The sequence below is a fragment of the Rosa chinensis genome, chromosome 4 (assembly GCF_002994745.2).
Source record: "Rosa chinensis cultivar Old Blush chromosome 4, RchiOBHm-V2, whole genome shotgun sequence".
NCBI classification, from domain to species: Eukaryota; Viridiplantae; Streptophyta; class Magnoliopsida; order Rosales; family Rosaceae; genus Rosa; species Rosa chinensis.
In genome coordinates, this window is record NC_037091.1 from 66,830,264 (window position 1) to 66,850,136 (window position 19,873).

The 19,873-nt window shown below is 41.1% G+C and overlaps 7 protein-coding genes and 1 non-coding gene across 13 annotated transcripts; 2 read left to right on the forward strand and 6 right to left on the reverse strand.

Moving 5' to 3' along the window:
* Window positions 1–188: 188 nt before the first annotated feature.
* Window positions 189–2,755, reverse strand: LOC112197639 (porphobilinogen deaminase, chloroplastic). The gene is made up of 5 exons (XM_024338392.2): window positions 2,450–2,755; window positions 1,848–2,253; window positions 1,394–1,600; window positions 736–913; window positions 189–610 (listed from the first exon to the last, which is right to left on the reverse strand). Exons 1-5 carry the CDS (start codon window positions 2,635–2,637, stop codon window positions 498–500), a joined length of 1,092 nt encoding a protein of 363 aa, XP_024194160.1. The 5' UTR covers window positions 2,638–2,755; the 3' UTR covers window positions 189–497.
* A 1,321-nt stretch (window positions 2,756–4,076) lies between these two features.
* LOC112200187 (nicotinamidase 2) lies at window positions 4,077–4,886 on the reverse strand. The gene has a single exon (XM_024341207.2). The coding sequence runs from the start codon at window positions 4,840–4,842 to the stop codon at window positions 4,246–4,248; it is 597 nt and encodes a 198-aa protein (XP_024196975.1). The 5' UTR covers window positions 4,843–4,886; the 3' UTR covers window positions 4,077–4,245.
* On the forward strand, window positions 4,741–6,747 carry LOC112200189 (thioredoxin-like protein YLS8). 3 transcript variants are annotated; one of them, XM_024341210.2, is made up of 3 exons: window positions 4,741–5,271; window positions 5,523–5,705; window positions 6,256–6,747. In XM_024341210.2, the coding sequence occupies exons 2-3, from the start codon at window positions 5,682–5,684 to the stop codon at window positions 6,562–6,564; spliced, it is 333 nt and encodes a 110-aa protein (XP_024196978.1). In that variant the 5' UTR covers window positions 4,741–5,271; window positions 5,523–5,681; the 3' UTR covers window positions 6,565–6,747. The 3 variants fall into 3 exon arrangements, with proteins under 3 accessions (XP_024196978.1, XP_040374300.1, XP_024196977.1); XM_040518366.1 differs by having other exon boundaries at window positions 4,741–5,705; XM_024341209.2 differs by lacking the exon at window positions 5,523–5,705 and having other exon boundaries at window positions 4,747–5,271.
* A 491-nt stretch (window positions 6,748–7,238) lies between these two features.
* LOC112200186 (chaperone protein dnaJ C76, chloroplastic) lies at window positions 7,239–9,676 on the reverse strand. The gene is made up of 4 exons (XM_024341205.2): window positions 9,051–9,676; window positions 8,678–8,934; window positions 8,275–8,458; window positions 7,239–8,095 (listed from the first exon to the last, which is right to left on the reverse strand). The coding sequence occupies exons 1-4, from the start codon at window positions 9,441–9,443 to the stop codon at window positions 7,367–7,369; spliced, it is 1,563 nt and encodes a 520-aa protein (XP_024196973.1). The 5' UTR covers window positions 9,444–9,676; the 3' UTR covers window positions 7,239–7,366.
* A 310-nt stretch (window positions 9,677–9,986) lies between these two features.
* TRNAT-UGU lies at window positions 9,987–10,058 on the reverse strand. The gene has a single exon. It is a non-coding gene; the product is annotated as a tRNA-Thr (tRNA).
* On the forward strand, window positions 10,010–11,294 carry LOC112200188 (probable prefoldin subunit 5). Its single transcript, XM_024341208.2, has 2 exons — window positions 10,010–10,539; window positions 10,960–11,294. Exons 1-2 carry the CDS (start codon window positions 10,177–10,179, stop codon window positions 11,044–11,046), a joined length of 450 nt encoding a protein of 149 aa, XP_024196976.1. The 5' UTR covers window positions 10,010–10,176; the 3' UTR covers window positions 11,047–11,294.
* A 105-nt stretch (window positions 11,295–11,399) lies between these two features.
* On the reverse strand, window positions 11,400–14,525 carry LOC112200184 (probable RNA helicase SDE3). Of its 2 annotated transcripts, none has more exons than XM_024341202.2 (4): window positions 14,264–14,525; window positions 13,248–14,158; window positions 12,850–13,080; window positions 11,400–12,577 (listed from the first exon to the last, which is right to left on the reverse strand). In XM_024341202.2, the coding sequence occupies exons 2-4, from the start codon at window positions 14,019–14,021 to the stop codon at window positions 11,555–11,557; spliced, it is 2,028 nt and encodes a 675-aa protein (XP_024196970.1). In that variant the 5' UTR covers window positions 14,022–14,158; window positions 14,264–14,525; the 3' UTR covers window positions 11,400–11,554. The 2 variants fall into 2 exon arrangements, with proteins under 2 accessions (XP_024196970.1, XP_024196972.1); XM_024341204.2 differs by having other exon boundaries at window positions 14,260–14,525.
* Window positions 14,526–16,117: 1,592 nt separating this feature from the next.
* LOC112201066 (probable RNA helicase SDE3) lies at window positions 16,118–19,728 on the reverse strand. Of its 3 annotated transcripts, XM_024342070.2 has the most exons (6): window positions 19,402–19,728; window positions 19,266–19,327; window positions 19,034–19,124; window positions 17,875–18,941; window positions 17,537–17,731; window positions 16,118–17,261 (listed from the first exon to the last, which is right to left on the reverse strand). In XM_024342070.2, the coding sequence occupies exons 4-6, from the start codon at window positions 18,601–18,603 to the stop codon at window positions 16,278–16,280; spliced, it is 1,908 nt and encodes a 635-aa protein (XP_024197838.1). In that variant the 5' UTR covers window positions 18,604–18,941; window positions 19,034–19,124; window positions 19,266–19,327; window positions 19,402–19,728; the 3' UTR covers window positions 16,118–16,277. The 3 variants fall into 3 exon arrangements, with proteins under 3 accessions (XP_024197838.1, XP_040375180.1, XP_024197841.1); XM_040519246.1 differs by lacking the exon at window positions 19,266–19,327; XM_024342073.2 differs by lacking the exons at window positions 19,034–19,124; window positions 19,266–19,327.
* Between the last annotated feature and the right edge of the window lie 145 nt (window positions 19,729–19,873).

Sequence of the window (19,873 nt, forward strand, 5' to 3'; positions counted from 1 at the left end):
ATATCATAAACTTGCTGAGTCTCTGACCTATAGAGGTTAGAGACCTTCATTTTTACCAGTCAGAATCCAAGTCTTCAGCGACATTGTCTATCTGTGACTTCCAAATTAGTTAAAAGAAAACATCGCAGAATTAAACAGATGATTTTTTTTTTTTCCTTAGCTTCTGTGTAGTCTGAAAGACCGAGAGAGAAATAGCAAAATTTCTCCATTAATGAACTCAGATAGTCAGATTACACCATCAAAATTTTCCCTATGCCTATTGAGTGACTGACTTCTCTTCTAAATTTTAATATACAACATCACTGAAACAATCATCCTTGTTCAAAAACAGCCATCTAGCAACAACAACAACAAAAAAAAACAAAAAACAAAAAATAAATAAAAATACTAATCCAAAGATAAAGAAACCCTACTGCTAAAATTGGATGCAGGGGAGGAGAAACCGTTGGTTTCCACTGCTTTCTTTTCCCTACTATAAATTGTCAGTCCTCTTCGCTTTAACAACCAAAGAAACCAGGACCTGCCAGTTTAAGAAGTTCCTGCCCTGCATCCTTACCCATCTCCATCATCTCTTCGTAAGCGTATGGGCCTTTCCTAGACGTCTCAAGTACTGAAAATAACACAGACGAAGGTAGTATAATTAATTACTGCCAAGATTATTCTAATTGGTGATTAAGCAATGAACAAATAAAGACAACCGAGTTCATTTTTATCAAAGAATGAGCAAGAGCATACCGCGGGTTCCATCAGGGGAAGCTACCAAGCCTTTAAATATGCAGCTACCATCAGCATCTTTGCTGGCATATCCAGCAATAGGAGTTCGGCAAGACCCATCCAGGGTCAAAAGAAATGCCCTCTCACATGCAACTGCTAGTCTTGTTTCTTCATGATTCAGTTTATCTATGTACTCAGCCTGCAACCAGGAAATGAAAGATAACATGGTAAGGTATAGTGCAAGATTAGCAGGCAACCATTTCAACATAGATATTACAGTATGGTCCTCACTGACGGATCACATGGATGAATTGTAGTTCTTTCCACATAAATTGATCCAAGTTACTGGTAAACTATGACAAGATGATGTGTTTGTTAACCTCTATGATCGATCCTTTAGGAAAGTTTCATGCCAATACAGTATTACAGTGTCCATTTATCTCATTTTCAAGACTCAATATGTTCCACATACTCAATCCACCTGCAACCAGTAAGTCTCATTATTCCAAATTATTATTTGTTCAACTAAAATTGCTTCATTCATGATTTTCTAGCTAAACACATATTCACAGCTACAAGTTCATATCAGCTTCTCTTTATCCATGACTCAACTGATACAAAAGCGACAACATCATTCGAAATGTTAGGTCCACAATGGAAAAGAGAAATTGAAACACACCATTTTATCATCATTGCTTCGGCAGGCAATTCCAATTGCCCCTTGGGCAACAGCGGGAAGCATTTCGTCTAGTGAGAGAATGGAAGTTACATTCTCTGTCATATTTAGGCGTTTGAGCCCAGCTAACGCCAATAAGGTAGCTTGGACTACCTTCTCATTAAGCTTTTTCAATCTAGTCTGGACATTACCCCTAAAGTTTTCCTCCACCTGCAAGATGATATAAATAAGAACATGACTGAGAGGTAACCAAACATTTTCAGAAGCTCAATATTGAAAATTAGTGCCTATGAGTAGCAAACACGAGAATGTGACTTTCCAAACTAACACATAGCTCCAAAGAGTATGTTGGCTTTCATGCTCTGTCCCAATGAAGAAGGCCTATTAAACTTCAAATCATATATATGGAATAAACTAGCATCCAATCTCGTAAACCTGAAGGAATATGGTAGCTTACTTTGAGGGAGGGATATCTATGGAGTATCTGCGACTTTCTTCTAAGTGATGCAGTACCAATAACACTCCCAGCTGGCAGCTCTGCTAGTGACGATGCAGTTAAGCATATAAATGCATCACGAACATCCTCACGGGGAAGGTTACAAGGCAAAATCGTCTTGTCTGGTAAATAAGTAGGTACATCTTTCATCGAGTGTACCGCAATGTCAATATCACCATTTATCAAAGCTTCATCGATTTCCTTAGTGAACAGTCCCTTCCCGCCTATGTCTGCAAGGGGTTGGCTTAGTATTTTATCACCAGTAGTTTTGATAATGACGATTTCAATTGCCCCCTCTTCAGCTAGCTGGGGATGCGACGCAATGAGCTTGTCTTTTGTCTGATAAGCTTGAGCAAGTGCTAGTGGGCTATCCTATATTACAGAAAGAGCATGAATAATCCACCAAAAAAGAAGAAAATGAAGGCACAAGATTTAGAAATACATCATAGCATAAAGATCATACATTTAGCTTAAAACCTCCACAAGATATAAATGGTGTAATTAACCAGAGTCAAGTTATATTTTGGGAGGCAGAAGAAGTGACAAGGATGAATCGAGTGTACCTTCCTCTGGTGCCAATTTTGATTAGAGCCACTTTGGGATTCTGGGTCTCAACTGCGACAGAGGCTCGTGTGATCCCCAGGCTTTGTTTTCTGATGCAATTTGGGAAAGCTCGAGTCTTGAGGGATGGTAAAGAGAAGTCAACAACAGAGACGGACCCAACTCGTGCAAAGCTAGGAAGAGCCTCCATTGCAAAAGATAGAGAAGATGGAGATTTGGTTTTGGAGGGACTTTGGTTTGGGTTTCAAGGCTCTGGGTTGTTGAGTTGTTGTGTTGATGGATAGGATATTGGGAATTTGGGATTGCACTGCAGGGTTTCTTATCAACTCTGCACATGATTGCCTTACCTGCCATTGCCACGCTGGCTTTCACAACCAGACACACCCGCCCCGCCCGCTTCTCTGAACCGGATTTTCGATCTTCTTGGGCTTCCACTTTCGACTGTCACTGATGGGCTAACCATCAACCCATTGACCCGTCCTTTTATAATTCACTTTCAAGTTTCAATTCAAGTATTCTTTCCCTAAATCTTTCCTTACCACAAATACCTTCGAAGTCATCATCAACATAAATTAGTAACATATGCTCACCGGTTGTACGAACAACCTACTGCCAAGTTTAATCAGCACTCGCTATATTGTTCTGGCCACGCTATAGTCTTATCAGAGTAACTTTCGAGTGCGTCGGAAGTAGGGCTTTCAACCTGAGGCGGACTTAGGTCCAAGCGTCCAGCTATGCTGGAATGTGCCCTCACGCACTCGTTGAACAACTGTTCCCAATAAGAGTCACCACATTTGATACACACCAGTCCCACATGGTAAACTAGTAAGCAGTCAAGCCTCATACTCTTCATATAAGCTTACTTAAAAAAATGCATTTATTACCTAGTACTGTTATTCTGTCGAGTTAAATACTCAATTGACTTAGGCATTAGAGAAGCGAAAGCCGATCACCCGGTCTCCCTCTTGATGCTTGTGTGCTGTACTTCACAAGCAACCGGCGCATACCTCACTAAATCAGCCCCATAGCTCTAAACACAGTGTATGCCTTACACTACATTAACTAAGATGGGATGATCCCGCAGATGGTCTGCTATTGCTTGTCTGGCCAAGAAGTTTTTACGGCTACAAAAAATTTAACCCGCGAACGACTAATCATTGAGTCCTCCTCAATCTAGGCAAAAACACCAATATTTTTTGCATTAGTATTGAGACCATCGTTGATCAAATTTGGTCTCCAAAAGTGCATTTCTCTTGGATATGGCCCAAGAGTAACTTGGATATGGTCCCTCCCAAGAGATTTTTTTTTTTGAGATCCAATCCATATTTCAGTTGCAAAAGAATTTTTTATATTTTAAATTATTATCGACAAATAGTGGTCATCGTAAGTGAATTTTATGGTTGAGAGACCTTTTGTCGATGAGTTTTTGCTACCATTTTGCCGACAAATTTTTATTGCCAAAAACATTTCAAAACATTCTTTGCCAATGACATTTCGTTAAAATAAGTGTTTGTTATTTTTCTTAGATCATTGTCCATGAAATTTCCACCCATGTTTTTATTTTTATATTTGAGACAATTATTGACGAATTTTGATCGCTTTGAGAACTTTGCCGACAAATGCTCATCAAACGTAAGAAAATTGGTTTTATTTTTAAGATCATTGCCACAAACGTGACATTATTTTTGAGACAACATGGGTTAACTGAGAGGTTTGATCTTATGTTACAACCACAGTCCCACACACAGTGATACAGAAAGAAACATTAAATTCAGTAAAACTGAAATCGCAGAAGAAACTAAAGAGCTTGATCAAGTCTGTTGCAATCGACGAGGTAGGCAAAGCCATAGGCCAAGTTCTTCAAGGTGGCCTCGTGCAGCTCTTCATCCGAAGTGGCAGTGGCGTCCGTAGAAAAGAACACTCTGAAGCCCCGGAGGAAGGCCTCACGCGCCGTCGTTTCGCAGCACAAGTTGGTCATGACGCCGGTGACGATGACCTCCTGGACGCCCCTCTCCTTCAAATAGTCCTCGAGGCCCGTGCCGCGGAAGGCGCTGTAGGTGTTCTTGTCGACGACGTGGTCCTGGTGGGGCCCGCGGTCGAGCTCGGGCATCAGCTGGGACTCGGGAGTCCCGTCGAAGACGAGGTCGCCGTTCCACCACTCGTCCAGCATGCCATAGTCGGAGGGGGACTTGTGGGAGTGGCGCGTGAAGATGACGGGGATGGAAGCGCGTCGGCAGAGACGGATGGTGGTGAGGAGGTTTTGGAGGATAGGCTTAGCCATGGCGGCGAAGTAGTTCTGCATGTCGATGACTAAAAGGGCAGCCACTTTCGGGTTTGGGTTTCTTTTTCTGATCTCGTACTCTTTGTACGAGGTCGAGGAGGAAGCCATAGCCATTGATTTGAGATTCTGGAAACTTTGGTTTTAGACCGTCTTTCTTCTTCTTCTTCCTTGGTTTTGGAAATCCCTTATTTACCCTCCCACTATATGACAAATGCAATGTACGCGTGGCGGAATATGACTGGTGCGCTTGCACCTAGCGAGAGGTCGTGATGCTTCTGGAGATTTCCAATGTTTGTTTGGGAACAGGGCTTTTGAAATATGGTGGAAAGATTGATTCTTTACTTTGTTGCTGCTTGTGGAGGTAAAGAGATCGAGGTGCATTGCATTTGGTACAGGAATAGGAATAGGAATTGATCATCGATAATGTCGTATTTGCTGCCGCACCTGCACTCAGGCTGGGCCGTCGACCAGGCGATTCTGGCCGAGGAAGAACGTGTTGTCATCATACGATTCGGCCATGATTGGGACGAGACTTGCATGCAGGTACCGGTCTCTTGTTTCTTCCTCTTCCCTTTCTTATCTTGATTAATTGCCTCAGTACATGTTTGATCGATTCTTTTATGTTTAATAACAAAGAGTCAAAGAGCCGAGCTTTGATGAGTTAAATATGTGACATAGATCGATATAGAGAGACAGAGAGAGGCAGAAAACTGATGAATATGTCAGATATGTGCGATTAACAATACAGTTTTATGAGTGTGAGAACAATTAAGTTTTTGTTTGTTTTGGTCAAGTTTAAAGAAATGTTGGGAACGAAGCCATTCAATATATCCCAATGTGGTATGTGCTGCCACACCTGCAGTAGGATGGGTACTCGATCAGGCTACCCTGCCTGAGCCCTGAGGAATAGCTTCGCCAGACGTCATCCGATCCGATTCGGCCACCACTGGGATATGACCTGTATCATATATGTGCAGGTTGGTTGCAACTTGGAACTTAGTATTCTTGCTGTATATGCAGGCCCCTAATTTTGACTGTTGAGCAGTATCCGTATTGTTATACTTGTTTTTACTGAATATGTGCGTATTAAACTAGAAGCACGAAACAATGTTGAAGATTTCATTTTCTCAATAATTTGGTGGTCTAAATTTAAGCCTGAGGCTGTTTGTTTGCTTGCTTCCTAATGTCAGTTGGAGCAGAAATAAGTGTCTTTGCTTCTTGCAAATCATACCGTGGTCCTTTATTAGCTTCTAATCATAATTTAGATACCTCTAAAACTGTACAGATTTATGTATTGTAAACCTCTACTAGGTGGTGAGTAGCATAAATTATGGTTACCTTTCATCTTTTGATCATATACATGCCTCTATTCTTGTCCTTGTATCATTTTCATAGTTAATTTCTGGATTGGAATCTCCTACTTCACCTTGTATGGGGTTGCAGAGGATCATAAGCAGCTCTGTTCATATTGGCTTTTTGCCTTTATCTGAGTGCTAAGTGGTTTCTTTATATGTTGTGTTCATTCAGATGGATGAAGTACTAGCATCAGTTGCTGACAAAATTAAAAACTTTGCTGTCATTTACCTTGTGGACATTTCAGAGGTTCCTGATTTCAACACAATGTATGAGCTGTATGACCCATCCACAGTTATGTTCTTTTTCAGAAACAAGCACATTATGATTGACCTTGGCACTGGGAACAACAACAAGATTAACTGGGCTCTCAAGGACAAGCAAGAGTTCATTGACATTGTGGAGACAGTGTACCGTGGTGCAAGGAAGGGGCGTGGTCTGGTGATTGCTCCCAAGGATTACTCCACCAAGTACCGCTACTAAGTGCTGTAATTCATTCCAGTCTTTGTAAGATGATCCTAATTTCTGCACTTCCTATATCTTTAATCTCCTGCATTCATTGGCCCAACGGCCAAAAGTATCCTAATGTACTGAACATCTTCCAGTTTGTATGGAGTTGCATTTTGGTAATCAATTAAAATCTCTTTACATCATCTCCTTTGTTCACTCCTAACCTTGAGAGTTTGAGTTGGTCTTTAGCTTTTGGCATTCTTAATACTAATGCATTGATTAACCAGAAAAGCCTAGGACTATGAATTCAGGTATTCTTTCACTTGGGTAAAACCTTCTCACTCTAGAGAAGACCTAAATTTGGAAATAAAATATATCTTCTTTGTAAGACTATTTGCATTCAGTGTGTTCAGAAATCTTAAGAACTCGTGTTGGTTATCTCAGGAGTGATTTGGGGTTTCCAAATGGGAAATTCTTTGGGAAGTCCCCTTTGTTCCTTTTCCTTTGGTCTGATATCTATGAAGTCTGCTTACCTCCCTTGGTTGATGAATGATGAAAACTTGGAAATGGGCTTTCCCCTCAGGAATGTCTCATTCAGTGTGAGAATCTTCTCACCAATGAACATGGATGTACAAAGGAACTTAAACAAATGATTCAAGCAATCCTAGATCCTAGATGTGAAAGATGGGGGTAAAAGAAGAAAAAGGAAGTCGATAACAAACCAAATTTTCATTGCTACTGAAAGTTCCTACAGAAAACATGAAAAATTACAGTGTGGATCAGTGCGTGCTTAACTGTTGTGTGCTTTATAATTACAGTAATATTGAAGTATTAATCAATCTCTCCTACTTTCCCTACTTTGAATGGCATCTGCAAGTCCTACAATTATTGTTCCAATTATATACCAGGTAATCCCTGCCAATATGATCTGTAACCAAGAGCTGTTGACTATGTCCAGTGCTAAAGAGCCATATACATGTTCTGTCAAACCACCACCGCCTGTACTAGTACTACCGTTAACTGTTGCGACTTCATCTCCTTGTAATCTAGCTATAAGAAATGAAGCAACCATTGCTGGTCCCGTTGGAGCCACCCATCTAATTGGGTTGCTCTTTCTTCGAATGTTATCACCTACAGGTGTTGTTTGCTTCCATCTTTTGCCACCAATACCTGCTGCAGGTGAATTAGGTTCTGATGATCTCGAGACGTTGGAGTTGCTTTGGGAGGTTGAGGCAGCAGCTGGAAGAGCATTGCTCAATGGAGTCCAATAGTCATCATCACCTGGGTTACTTGTGTGACCATTCAATGCAGAGGTTCGGCGGTTGCTGTTTCTTTTTGGTTGTTTCCTGGCAGCAGCTGCATCTCTGATCTTGCCAATGTTTGGTTCAGATTCTGTGCTGGATTCTTTATGCGCGGTAAGTAGTCTTAAATGTTGGAGAGGCTTTGTTGTACTTCTGGAACTGGTTTCACCTGCACTTGCAAAGGGTGTCCAATACAACCAGTTGGAGATGGATCTGATGGCTTGAATTGCTGATACTCTTGCTTCTCTTTGTAAGTCTGTCTCCTGATCCAATTGGAAACATACTCTAATTCAGTTCCTTGACAGGGTCGATGGGAAATTAATAAACTCAGTTACCTAGACATATATAATCTGAGGCTGAGTGACAGCTAGTGTCTGATTATTAGCTAGCAAGCAGTGCAAGTGAACTTGGATATAAATGTATGTGGAAGGCGGGAACTAACATTAGAACTCTGTGCAGAAGCTTTCTGTTTTGCATCTTGGAATCTTGTCTTGAATTTTTTCACCTCAACAAAGATGTTGGAGACTCGTATACCGGCTGAATTCCCCATTCCTATTCTTACATTGCCACGTGGCTGCTTGGACATTAGAAATTCCAGAGCTGCTAGGTCCGACCTCTCCACAACCCTACATATAGTTCAGTGACTGATCAACCAATAAGATGACATATACAACTTGAACCTGAAGTAACAGTACAAATATTCACTGCTGTGCATAAACCAATGAAGGTGGTTCCTGAGCTCCCCCTATACAGATTCTATATGTATGTAACTAAAGTAACGCTTTGTGGGTATACTCTAATCCTGCTGCTTCTTACTCTGGTTCATGGTTTGTGGAGATACTTACGAGATGCAATCAACAGGACAAGCCTGTATAGCCTGCTGTATTTTGTGTTCAGGGTCAGCCCACTGTCCGACAACCCTGGCTCTTCCATACACGGATTCAATTGCAAAAGTTTTTTCAGCACATAACGCACATTTCAAGCAACCAATACACTTGACTTCATCCACGAAAACTGCTCGTTCTTCGGTTTCTGAACCAAACCATGACGAGTAAAGAGGCTTCCCTGAGTAACCTCGGAGCTCTGCAATTTTCGAGTGCTCCTGCATATGTCATGTGCATGCAATAAACAAGTAATTAGTTGCGGATTATTAGAGAGAGAGAGAGAGAGAGATTACAAGCAGTAGGGTACTGAATAAGCAACTGTGATCATGTGGACCTTATCATAAGCCAGACGTTGATTAGGATCAGAGAGAAGAGCATATGCTTCATTGAGAATGATGGCCATGTCATGGCCTGCTGCGCCAGCGACGTCCGGGTGACACCTCTTCTGGAGTGTCCGATATGCTTTTCTTATTTCAGAGTGATCCGAAGAGCTATCGATGCCCATAAGGTCGTAGAGATCAAAGTCTGTGATGTCAGATCCGCTAGAAGAAGCTCTTGCCCTGCATCTCCATCTTGTAATCTTCATGATCTTACTCGAAGGCTTTTCAACAAAACCCCAGGAGGAGGAGGTTCTTGGGGTAGTTGTTCTTGTTACGACCATTGAAGCAGAACAAGTTGGGGAGGGAACATAGAGAGGAAGACATGCTATTCCTGCTGCTGGAGGCATGTTTGCTTCTTAGCGTTAGCTAGCTTGGCTAGCAAGTGTAGATAAGAAGGTAGAGATCAAACGAGAAGAGGTAGCTAATAGCTAGATTTAGATTTGTGTGTACATGTATTAGGTAGAGAAGCATAAAAGTGAAGACGAGGAGAGAGGAGGACCAATGAAGTGTTGATCTCCTCCGCTCCGAGATATTTGGGTTCCGTAAACAGCCAAGCCAGACTCGGAAAACGATATGAGATATTTCTTGACGTTGTTGTACTACTAGTTGAGTGCTAGCTTCTCTCTTTTTCTTTGGTCGGTAACAATAACTGGAGCTTTACGAAATGAGATGCTTTGTTGACATTTGGTTGGTTAAGGTAGGTAGCCAGCCCATGGCAGTGGGCGGCTAATCCCTCAATAGGACGATGACTCCTGCCGTAAGAGATTACGAGTCCAACAAAATACTGTTGAATTTAAAAAAAAAAAAATGCATCACTGGGTTTGGTCTGGCAAACAATAAAGTTAAGTTAGTTTTGGATTAAAAACCTTAAAAAGGAAAAAGAAATGCCTTGCCCCCATGCAGGATCGAACTACAGACCTTCAGTTTACAAGACTGACGCTCTACCACTGAGCTATAGGGGCATTTTCAGCAAGACATCAAACTTGAAGGGGTGAATATGAAAAAAATTAAGGGAGGGAATTGAAATAAGAGTCGGAATTGGGAATCAGAGCACAGCGTGAAGAGTGAAGATCAGTGAAGATGGCGATGAGCGTGAGAGGAGAGATGGAGAAGCTGAGCGCGGAGCAGTTGAAGGCAGTGAAAGAGCAAACTGATCTGGAAGTCAATCTCCTCCAGGATTCCCTCAACAACATCCGCACCGCCACCACCCGCCTCGAGCTAGCCTCCTCCGCCCTCCACGACCTCTCCCTCCGCCCCACCGGCAAGAAGACGCTCGTCCCTCTCACCGCCTCCCTTTACGTCCCCGGAACTCTCCAGGACCCCGACCAGGTCCTCGTCGACGTCGGCACCGGCTACTTCATCGAGAAGAACATGCCTCAGGCCAAAGACTACTGCGAGCGCAAGATCAATCTCCTCAAGTCCAATTTCGAACAACTCGTTGAGGTCAAACTTAGATCTCCTCCTCTTTGTGAATCTATTTCCTTGCGTTTGCTAGGTTTGGTGATTAGTCTTCTTTCTTGCCCTCTCATATATGAGACCTGAAATTGAAAACCTCCTTATTGTTACTCGTAATGCCAATTTCATATCTCACCTACTTTGCTATTACCTTCAAAAATTCATTGTTTTGCTGCTCTGTGTATGGCAACTGGCCATTGATCCAGAGTTTGGGAGATTGCTGATTGCTGTAATGTTTTCTTTGTATGTATAAAACTAAAACTAATCCAAGGGGTGGACACAAATGCTCCTCGATCTTGACTCTAATGCATACCTTACTGCTTTTGAGTAGGGCTGCTCTTTCGTTGCTTGATTCGTTTTGTTCTTTGTTTTCTTCTAATTATGAAATTGTGAAATTGATATATGCAGGTTGCTTCTAAGAAGAAAAGCATATCTGATGAAGCTGGGTTAGTTTTGCAAGCAAAACTGAAGCAGATGGCTCCTACAGCACAGTAGGAGACAAGGACTTTTAATATGTGTGCTGTGGTATTCAAGTTAAGAACTACTGGTGACTTAGGAGTAGATTATGCTTGTTTTGATATATAGAATTCAAACATCATGTTGGAGTTGTGGTTTGCACGCTTGAACTGGTGCGGTTTTGTTCCCTTACAAATGGGATTATTTCTCTTGTGCTCTTTAAAGACTCGTCTTGTGGTGTATCATTGCAGAACTACTTACAATTTACAATTTGCTTTTTCGAGCTTCCAATGTTGAGCTTTACTTGCTATAACGTAGCATTTTTGTGAGGAAAGATTGTGGTTTAGTTTATGTGTTTCATAAGCAGTCTAAGCAGATCATCAACCAAGAAATACAAAAGGCAAACAGCTGAATGCCTTGTGCATTTGAAAAAGGAGTTTCCATACATGATATTTATAGAATTGTTTTCAAGTTTAATACATAAAAAAACCATCTTCAACACATGAGACCTGAAATACACACCTTCAAAAGCAACCAATAAACCAACTCAGAAAGTTCTTGTTTGGTAGTCTGAGCCTGACTTTTGGTTCAGGTCTAATTGTGTGATGAACATTGGACTGCGGCTTCTATAGGGGCTGAGCTTACAGAGTCTTTCAAAGTATGAAATCTTGAGTCCCTTTTTCCTTGCAATGTCAGCGCGAACCCAGCGTGGACTGTTTCCAGGTTTACCAGTAACTATAACACTAGTAGTCTTGTCGGCAAAGTTAGTCAGGGCGACCAATGTTTCCGGTTCAATAGCGGATGAAGCATCCACCAGAAAAATATGGCTAAAATGTCCAACAGCTATGCCTTTATCATGTAGTCGAAAGCTACTCATGAAAGTCGAGAAAATCACCCTGTATTTCCGGAGTTTCTCAATTGAAGGACAAGAAAAACAAGACTCTTTGTAAAGGGATGAGCGGAGGATATCCTCAGGTACCTCTTCTTTCTCACGGAATGCAGCATTGGCACGAAACATAGTCGACTCTGGAATCACCTTCACCAAGCTTCTCATCAGCACATCACAGCAGCTGTTAGTAGGCGCACAGATAAGAATCCGATACTTTGGCGACTTCTGACATAATTGGTATACTGCTTCACTAACAACCACTCCAGTTTTTGAAGGTTCTCTTAAATATGCAAAAGATTTGCCTTCAGTTTTTGAAGGTTCTCTTAAACATGCAAAAGATTCGCCTTCACAGTCTGGACCAGTTACTACATAAGGTGGTGAGCCCTGAATCCTTAAGATATGTCCAACCGCACAACATTGATCTTGATCAAGCTTATGACAGGTAGTAGAAAGCAGAGCTGGTGCAGTAGGAATGCTTGCTCGTGAGTCAGTGTCAGGGAAGAGGAAGTTCTGAAACAAGGCGTCTGATGCAGCTTTAACTGCATGGTGGGCTCTTTTCAAACAAACTCTATTGAATGAGAAGCTGATATCATATTTTTTGTTGGAATGATGATTAGAATAAAAGCCATCTTCAAATTCAACCAAAACGCGTTTGCTCCCAACAACTTTATAGATGAAGCCCTGTACATATGACATGCATGAAACAAAGGTTAGAATGATAATAATGTGGATATATAACTGAAAATTCTACTACAGTCTACACACTGCTATAAGCCTATAACAATTTTTTCGTTTTAGAGAATCTACCAGAGTAAATGAAACAGATTCATGATAAGATTCGGTTTGATAATCTGAATGGTAAATCAGAAATGCCAGGACCTAGTGAAGTAGTACCTATTGATAAACAGAATCCAGCATATGAATGCATGCATAAATGGATGTTCAGATTTTACCTTGAAGGGTTCAGCAGTACTGTTACCCACTGGTCGTGCAAAGACCAAGTCCCTTGATAAGAGGAATGGCCGTTCCTCAGGAACAGAATCAAGCTCAAATGCTACAAAGATTTTATCTTCCTTATCTTCCTTTTTCCGATTTTTATAAATTGCTTCCTTTTTCCGAATTTTATAAATTGAACTTTCATCCAACCCCAATGTCACACCCTTCAAAAGGAAATCACTCCATTGCTGATTCAAATAACAGCATATTAGATTTGTTTTTTTGAGCCAGCATCCAAAACATCCAGAAAATCACATAACAAGATTTCAAATCATAACAAGATCAAGAGTATACACCTAATGGTTTGAGATATGCAACAGGGTAATAAGATTTATGCATGTAATAATTAGGGTACCTCCAAGTAGAAATCTTCAGAATATAAGAGAGCGGCAAAGTAGTCCTTGTATGTTGTGGGGGATAATGGGCGAATCAGAACTTTGGGCACAATTTTGTTCTTGATCAAGGCTTTGATATCCTCAGGAATCATGAATACAGGTAATGGATCCTCTTCAACACACACATAAGCTGTTTTCTTCCCGTCTTGTTGGTGTTGACTTGTAACATTTGGGGAGAAGGAGGAGGAGGAGGCTGGGGATAGAATTGACTTGTAGACAGGAGGGAGCTTTGGAGAAGATGGAGATGAAGAATGTGATGGAGGTTTTTGGGAGGATGGATTTGGTTTAGAATTAGATGATGTTGGCTGAGGCCGAGGCTGGGGTGGCTTCTTAGAGGATGATGAAGATGGTTTAATAGTAGACGATAGGGTTGGTTTAGATGATGAAGATGAACTGATAAAAGAAGTGACCGGCGGTTTGTTATTAGAAGAATAATATTGAGATGCTGGTGGTGGTGTTGTTGATTGAGGTGGTGGTGGTTTATAAGAGGAGGTGGTGGAAGGTGAAGCAGGAGAATGAAGTAGAGAATTAACAAAATCACGAGAATAGTACTCAGGCTGAAATGAAGTTGAAGTTGGCAAATGGCTGCCCCTGGGACTGGGAATGGGATCATAATAGTGAAGGTCAGCGGTATCAACAAAACGGTTTCTTGTATAACGGGAAGAAGTTCGATGAAAATCAGGCTCATCAGAACAACACAGAAGGCATCTCAGAAGATCAAAAAAGCATGACATTTCTATCTTCACTCTGCTCTGCTGTGATCAAATTCAAAACAAACAAACAAGCTAATTAATTGATAAACGATCCGATCATTTGAGGAAGACCCTTTCTAGTTCAAAGCAGATCGAGTTGACAGTTGATGAGGTTTCCTCTGCAAAATTTCATAGTCATAATACTTCAGAATCTGTTTTCAAAAAAAAAAAAACTCAAGAATCTACCAACGTTTGCAAGTTTAAGCCGAGGATTACTGACTCACAGATGCAGTTACGATCGCGTTTACCGGTGACTGACTGACGGACTCTACAAATTGATGAAGAAAGGAACATAGAAAAAAAAGAAAAAAGAAAAAAAAAGAGAGAAGTAGACTCCCGTCGTCGACGAGCAAACGACTTTTCACCACTTTGCTTTTCTACTCACCAACAGTGGACTGGTTACTTAATAAGTAAGGCTACTTTTTGAAGAAAAAATATAAACAACTGGTGAATTAATTAGATTACATCGTACTACATGCACAGTGAGTGAGTGAGTGAGGAGAGAGAGAAACAGGGTTGGTTGGTTTCATTGCGTTGCGTTGCCTTTCCCTTTTCTCCTTTTGGTTTGGTTTGGCTAAAACTCAAGAGCTTCTGTTAGAGCAAAAAATGTTTTGTAATTGGCATTTCCTAGCTCATTATCTAAGACTCTCTTGTATCTAGTTTTAGCTTCTGTCTCTTTGATCTTCAGAACAATGTTGTGATTCAAGTTCTATGGATCTTTCCTCCTCAACATCATCAGGTATAAATTGCATTCATATTGCTTGCTGTTTTTAGGATTGAAGGTTCCTATCTATCCTAAATTAGGATGAGACTTGCGTTTCAATCCTGTGTATCTAAGCTGAGCTGGCAACTTGTTTTAAGCTTGCTTTATTTAATGTGTCTGATCTTAATTAAGTGAGTTATCTTTATTACACATCTAGTCAGCCCTAGCTCTAGTCCTTCGATATAAATAGGTTCTCACACTCAGCTAGCCAGACACTTGCATTGAGAGAGCACTGTTCTTCAGTTTCCCTTATCCTCAGATCTCTCTAGAAATGCACCGAGCCAAAAATCTTCTTTGAGAGTGTTTTGGTAAACTGTTCCATATCTGGCTTCCAAAGGATTGTCAAACCCAGAAAACCATACCTTTAAACACCATCTGTGTATGTCTTCATGTGTGTTGCATACATGCCTTTGTGCCTTGAGATGATTGACAACTATGTGGAGAGTTGTGCCATCTGAAGATTGACGAAGGAGGTTCATATCCATCATTCAGAATCAGTAGCAAAGCAGAGACAGAGCTGCCTTCTAGATTGGGTCTAGGAAGATTGAGTGTCTGTAAGTTCTTTATGTACTGATTTCTTTAGTGGATTTGTTACCGGCATAGTGCCCGCAGTTGTTTTCCTTTTCTAAGGGTTTTACTGCATCAACAGATTTGGTGTTTGTGTGTGATGTTTTAGTTTCTGTTGATGGTTTGGTAATTCAAGAAAGTCATAGCATCATTAGAGATATTGAAATCGATCTGCAGTTTCTATTAGGATTCAAGTTATACTGCAATCCTAGTTTACGATGCGAACCAGCCTGCACTCCTAAGTCTGATTCCTAAAGTTGTTGACACATTGACTCATTTCCATTAGTTGGGGAATATATACCCATTATGTACTTACAGTTTCCATGAGTACCATCTGGTTCTGTTGTGGCAAGATATCTACACATGCTGCATAGTACTCGATCGGCTACTAGGGAGGTGAATCAAACACTCGCGTGCGCGTGCTGTACAACTTTCGTCTCTGGCCAATGAAGCATCCACCGGAAAAACATAAGGACACTGAGATTACTACTTTTTATTAGGAACAACACAGAAGGCGTCTCAAATTAAAGATCAAAGAAACTTGACATTTCTTCACTCTTCAGTCTTCTCTGATCAAACAAACAAACTAGCAGCTAACTAATATATGATCGATCATATGATCGAGAATATGTAGTCAAGCAAAGGGTTGAGCTATCAAATGTTGAGCTTTACTTGGTATAATGTAGCTACTTTATGACAAAAGATTGTGGTCTTGTTTCAGTGTCTCATAAGATCATCAACCAAGAAATACAAAAAACAAACAGCTGAATGCCTTGTATATTTGAAAAAGCTAGGAGTTTCCACACATGATGATATTTATAGAATTGGTTTAGAGTTTAATACATAAAAACCATCTGCAGCACATGAGACCTGAAATACACACGTTCAAAAGCAACCAATAAACCAACTCAGAAAGCTGTTTGGTAGTCTGAGCCAGAGTTTTGGTTCAGGTCCAATTGTGTGATGAACACTGGACTGAGGCTTCTATAGGGCCAGAGCTTACAGAGTCTTTCAAAGTATGAAATCTTGAGTCCCTTTTTCCTTGCAATGTCAGCGCGAACCCAGCGCGGACTGTTTCCAGGTTTACCAGTAACTATAACACTAGTAGTCTTGTCAGCAAAGTTAGTCAGGGCGACCAATGTTTCCGGTTCAATAGCGGATGAAGCATCCACCAGAAAAATATGGCTAAAATGTCCAACAGCTATGCCTTTATCATGTAGTCGAAAGCTACTCATGAAAGTCGAAAAAATCACCCTGTATTTCCGGAGTTCCTCTATTGGAGGACAAGAAAAACAGGACTCTTTGTAAAGGGATGAGCGGAGGATATCCTCAGGTACCTCTTCTTTCTCACGGAATGCAGCATTGGCACGAAACATAGTCGACTCTGGAATCACCTTCCCCAAGCTTCTCATCAGCACATCGCAGCAGCTGTTAGTGGGCGCACAGATAAGAATGCGATACTCTGGCGACTTCTGACATAATTGGTATACTGCTTCACTAACAACTACTCCAGTTCTTGAAGGTTCTCTAAAATATGCAAAAGATTTGCCTTCAGGTACAGAGTCCGGACCAGTTACTACATAAGGAGGTGAGCCCTGAATCCTTAAGATATGTCCAACTGCAGAACGTTGATCTCGATCGAGCTTATGACAGGTAGTAGAAAGCAGAGCTGGTGCAGTAGGAATGCTACCTCGTGAGTCACAATGAGGGAAGAGGAAATTCTGAAACAAGTCCTCTGATGCATCTTTAACTGCTTGGTGAGCTCTTTTCAAGCAAACTCTATTGAATGAGAAGCTGACATCATACTTTTTGTTGGAATGATGATGAGTATAAAAGGCATCTTCAAATTCAACTAAAACGGTTTTGCTCCTTACAATGCGATTAATGATACCCTGTATATATAATATGCATGTAACTAAGATCAGAATGATAATAATGTGGATAAATAACTCAAATTCAACTACTATACACTAGTACACTACCAATGCACAATGCCATATATTTTGTTAAGAGAATCTACCGGAGTAAATGCAGCAGTTCATGATCAGATTCGGTTTCATAATCTGATTGGAAAATTGGAAATGCTAGGACATAGTGAAGTAAAACTTAGTGATCGATAAACAGAATTCAGCAAATGCCAATGCCTAAATGGATGTTGAGTGTTTACCTGAAAGGGCTCAGCAGTACTCCTACCCACTGGTCGTGCAAAGACCAAGTCCCTTGATAAGAGGAATGGCCTATTCTGGGGAACAGAATCAAGCTCAAATGCCACAAAGGCTTTATCTTGCTTTTTCTGATTTTTATGAATTTCAGCTTCATTCAACTCCAATGTCACAGCCTTCAAAAGGAAATCACTCCATTTCTGATTCAATAACAGCATTAGATTTGATTTTTTTAGCCAGCATCCAAAAGCATATATACAAGACTCAAAAAATCAATAGCGAGATCAGGACCAAATGGTTTGAGATTTGGAAAGCGTAATCATGCATGTAATGATTCGGGTACCTCCAAGAAGAAATCTTCAGAATATAACAGAGCAGCAAAGTAATCCTTGTACGTTGTGGGAGACAAAGAGCAGTTGAGAACTTTGGGCACAGTTTCGTTCTTGATCAAGGTTTTGATATCCTCAGGAATCGTGAATACAGGTAATGAATCCTCTTCAACACATACGTAAGCTGTTTTCTTCCTGTCTCGTTGTTGTTGAATTATATCATCATTATTTGAGAAGGAGGAGGCTGGGCATAGAACTGACTTAAAGACAGGAGGGCGCTTTGGGGAAGATGGAGACGGAGATGATAGAGAAAAATATATGCTGGGGGCGGGTTTTGGGGAAGATGGAGTTGAGGATGAAGATGGTTTAGAAGTATATGCTGGGGGTTTCAGGGAAGATGGAGACGGAGATGGTGTAGAAAAATATGTTGGAGGGTGTTTTGGGGAAGATGGAGATGGTCCAGAAAAATATGTTGGGGTTTTCGGTGAGGCTGGATATAGATGATGTTGGCTGACGCTGAGGTGGCTTTTCAGGGAAGCGACCCCTTTCGTTTCTGGAGGGGGGCGAGGTTTGCGATTCTTGTTTGTCAACCATAATATTGCTGAACTCCCGATGACTAGCAGCAACCAATACCGATTAAGCCAAACCCCATCAGGACGAGGCTGAGGGGATGATGAAAATGGTATAAAGCGAGACCATTTGTTTCTTGGGGGGGAGGTTTGCGATTCTTGTTTGTCAACCATAATATTGCTGAACTCCCGATGACCAGCAGCAACCGATACCTATTAAGCCAAACCCCATCAGGACGAGGCTGAGGGGATGATGAAAATGGTATAAAGCGAGACCTTTCGTTTCTGGGGGTGCGAGGTTTGCGATTCTTGTTTGTCAACCATAATATTGCTGAACTCCCGATGACTAGCAGCAACCAATACCGATTAAGCCAAACCCCATCAGGACGAGGCTGAGGGGATGATGAAAATGGTATAAAGCGAGACCATTTGTTTCTTGGGGGGGAGGTTTGCGATTCTTGTATGTCCACCATAATATTGCTGAACTCCCGATGACCAGCAGCAACCGATACCTGTTAAGCCAAACCCCATCAGGACGAAACTTAATTGGCTACACTTAAAAAGGAAAAACGCCAGTAATGGAGTTATAAAGTGAAGTCAAAACCTCATAGTGGGGAGGTTGCAAGAAGACGATGTTTGAATGAGGTTTCTGGAAATTTTCCAGGAAAGCAAAAGATCTAGCACGTCTTAATTAACTGAATGAATACGTACATAATTAAGAAATTGTTTAGTTAGCATGAAGATAAGAGAATATCAAGACAAGATGTCCAGATGCATTTCTAGCTAGATTATTTGAAAGTTGACACAAGAAGCACTTGACCGAAGACGCGCGAGACCTTGGAATGCATCTAGCACTAGAAAATATAAGAAGCAGATGGAGTGTTGAGGTTTCTTCGATCTGCCAAATTCCATGGTTATAAAACTTAAGAATCTGAGAAGGTTTGCAAATTCAAGCAGAAAAATTAGGCATACCTTATTACCAACTCGCAGATGCAGTACGTTTTCCGATCGAGCTTACCAGTGACCGACTCACTTTACAAATTGATCGATGATCTAATCCTAGTATCTAACATATGAAGAGAGGAACACAGAAAACAAAGACCTTGTTGACCAGCCAACGACTGATCACCACTTTGCTTTTCTACTCGCTAGTGGACTAGTTGCTTAATAAGTAAGCTTGCTTTTTCAAGAAAAATAAAAACAACTGGTGAATTAATTAGATTACATCGTACTACATGCACAGTGAGTGAGTGAGGAGAGAAGGAGAAACAGGGTTGGTTGGTTGCTTTGGCTTTCCCTTCCCCTTTTTCTTTTTGGTTTGGTTTGGCTAAAACTCGACTTAGCATCTGATTCTGATGAGGCAAGATATTAGTGGGACTACACATGCTGCAGAGTACTCGGCTACTAGGTAGGTCATAGGTGAACCAAACTCGCGCGTACGTGC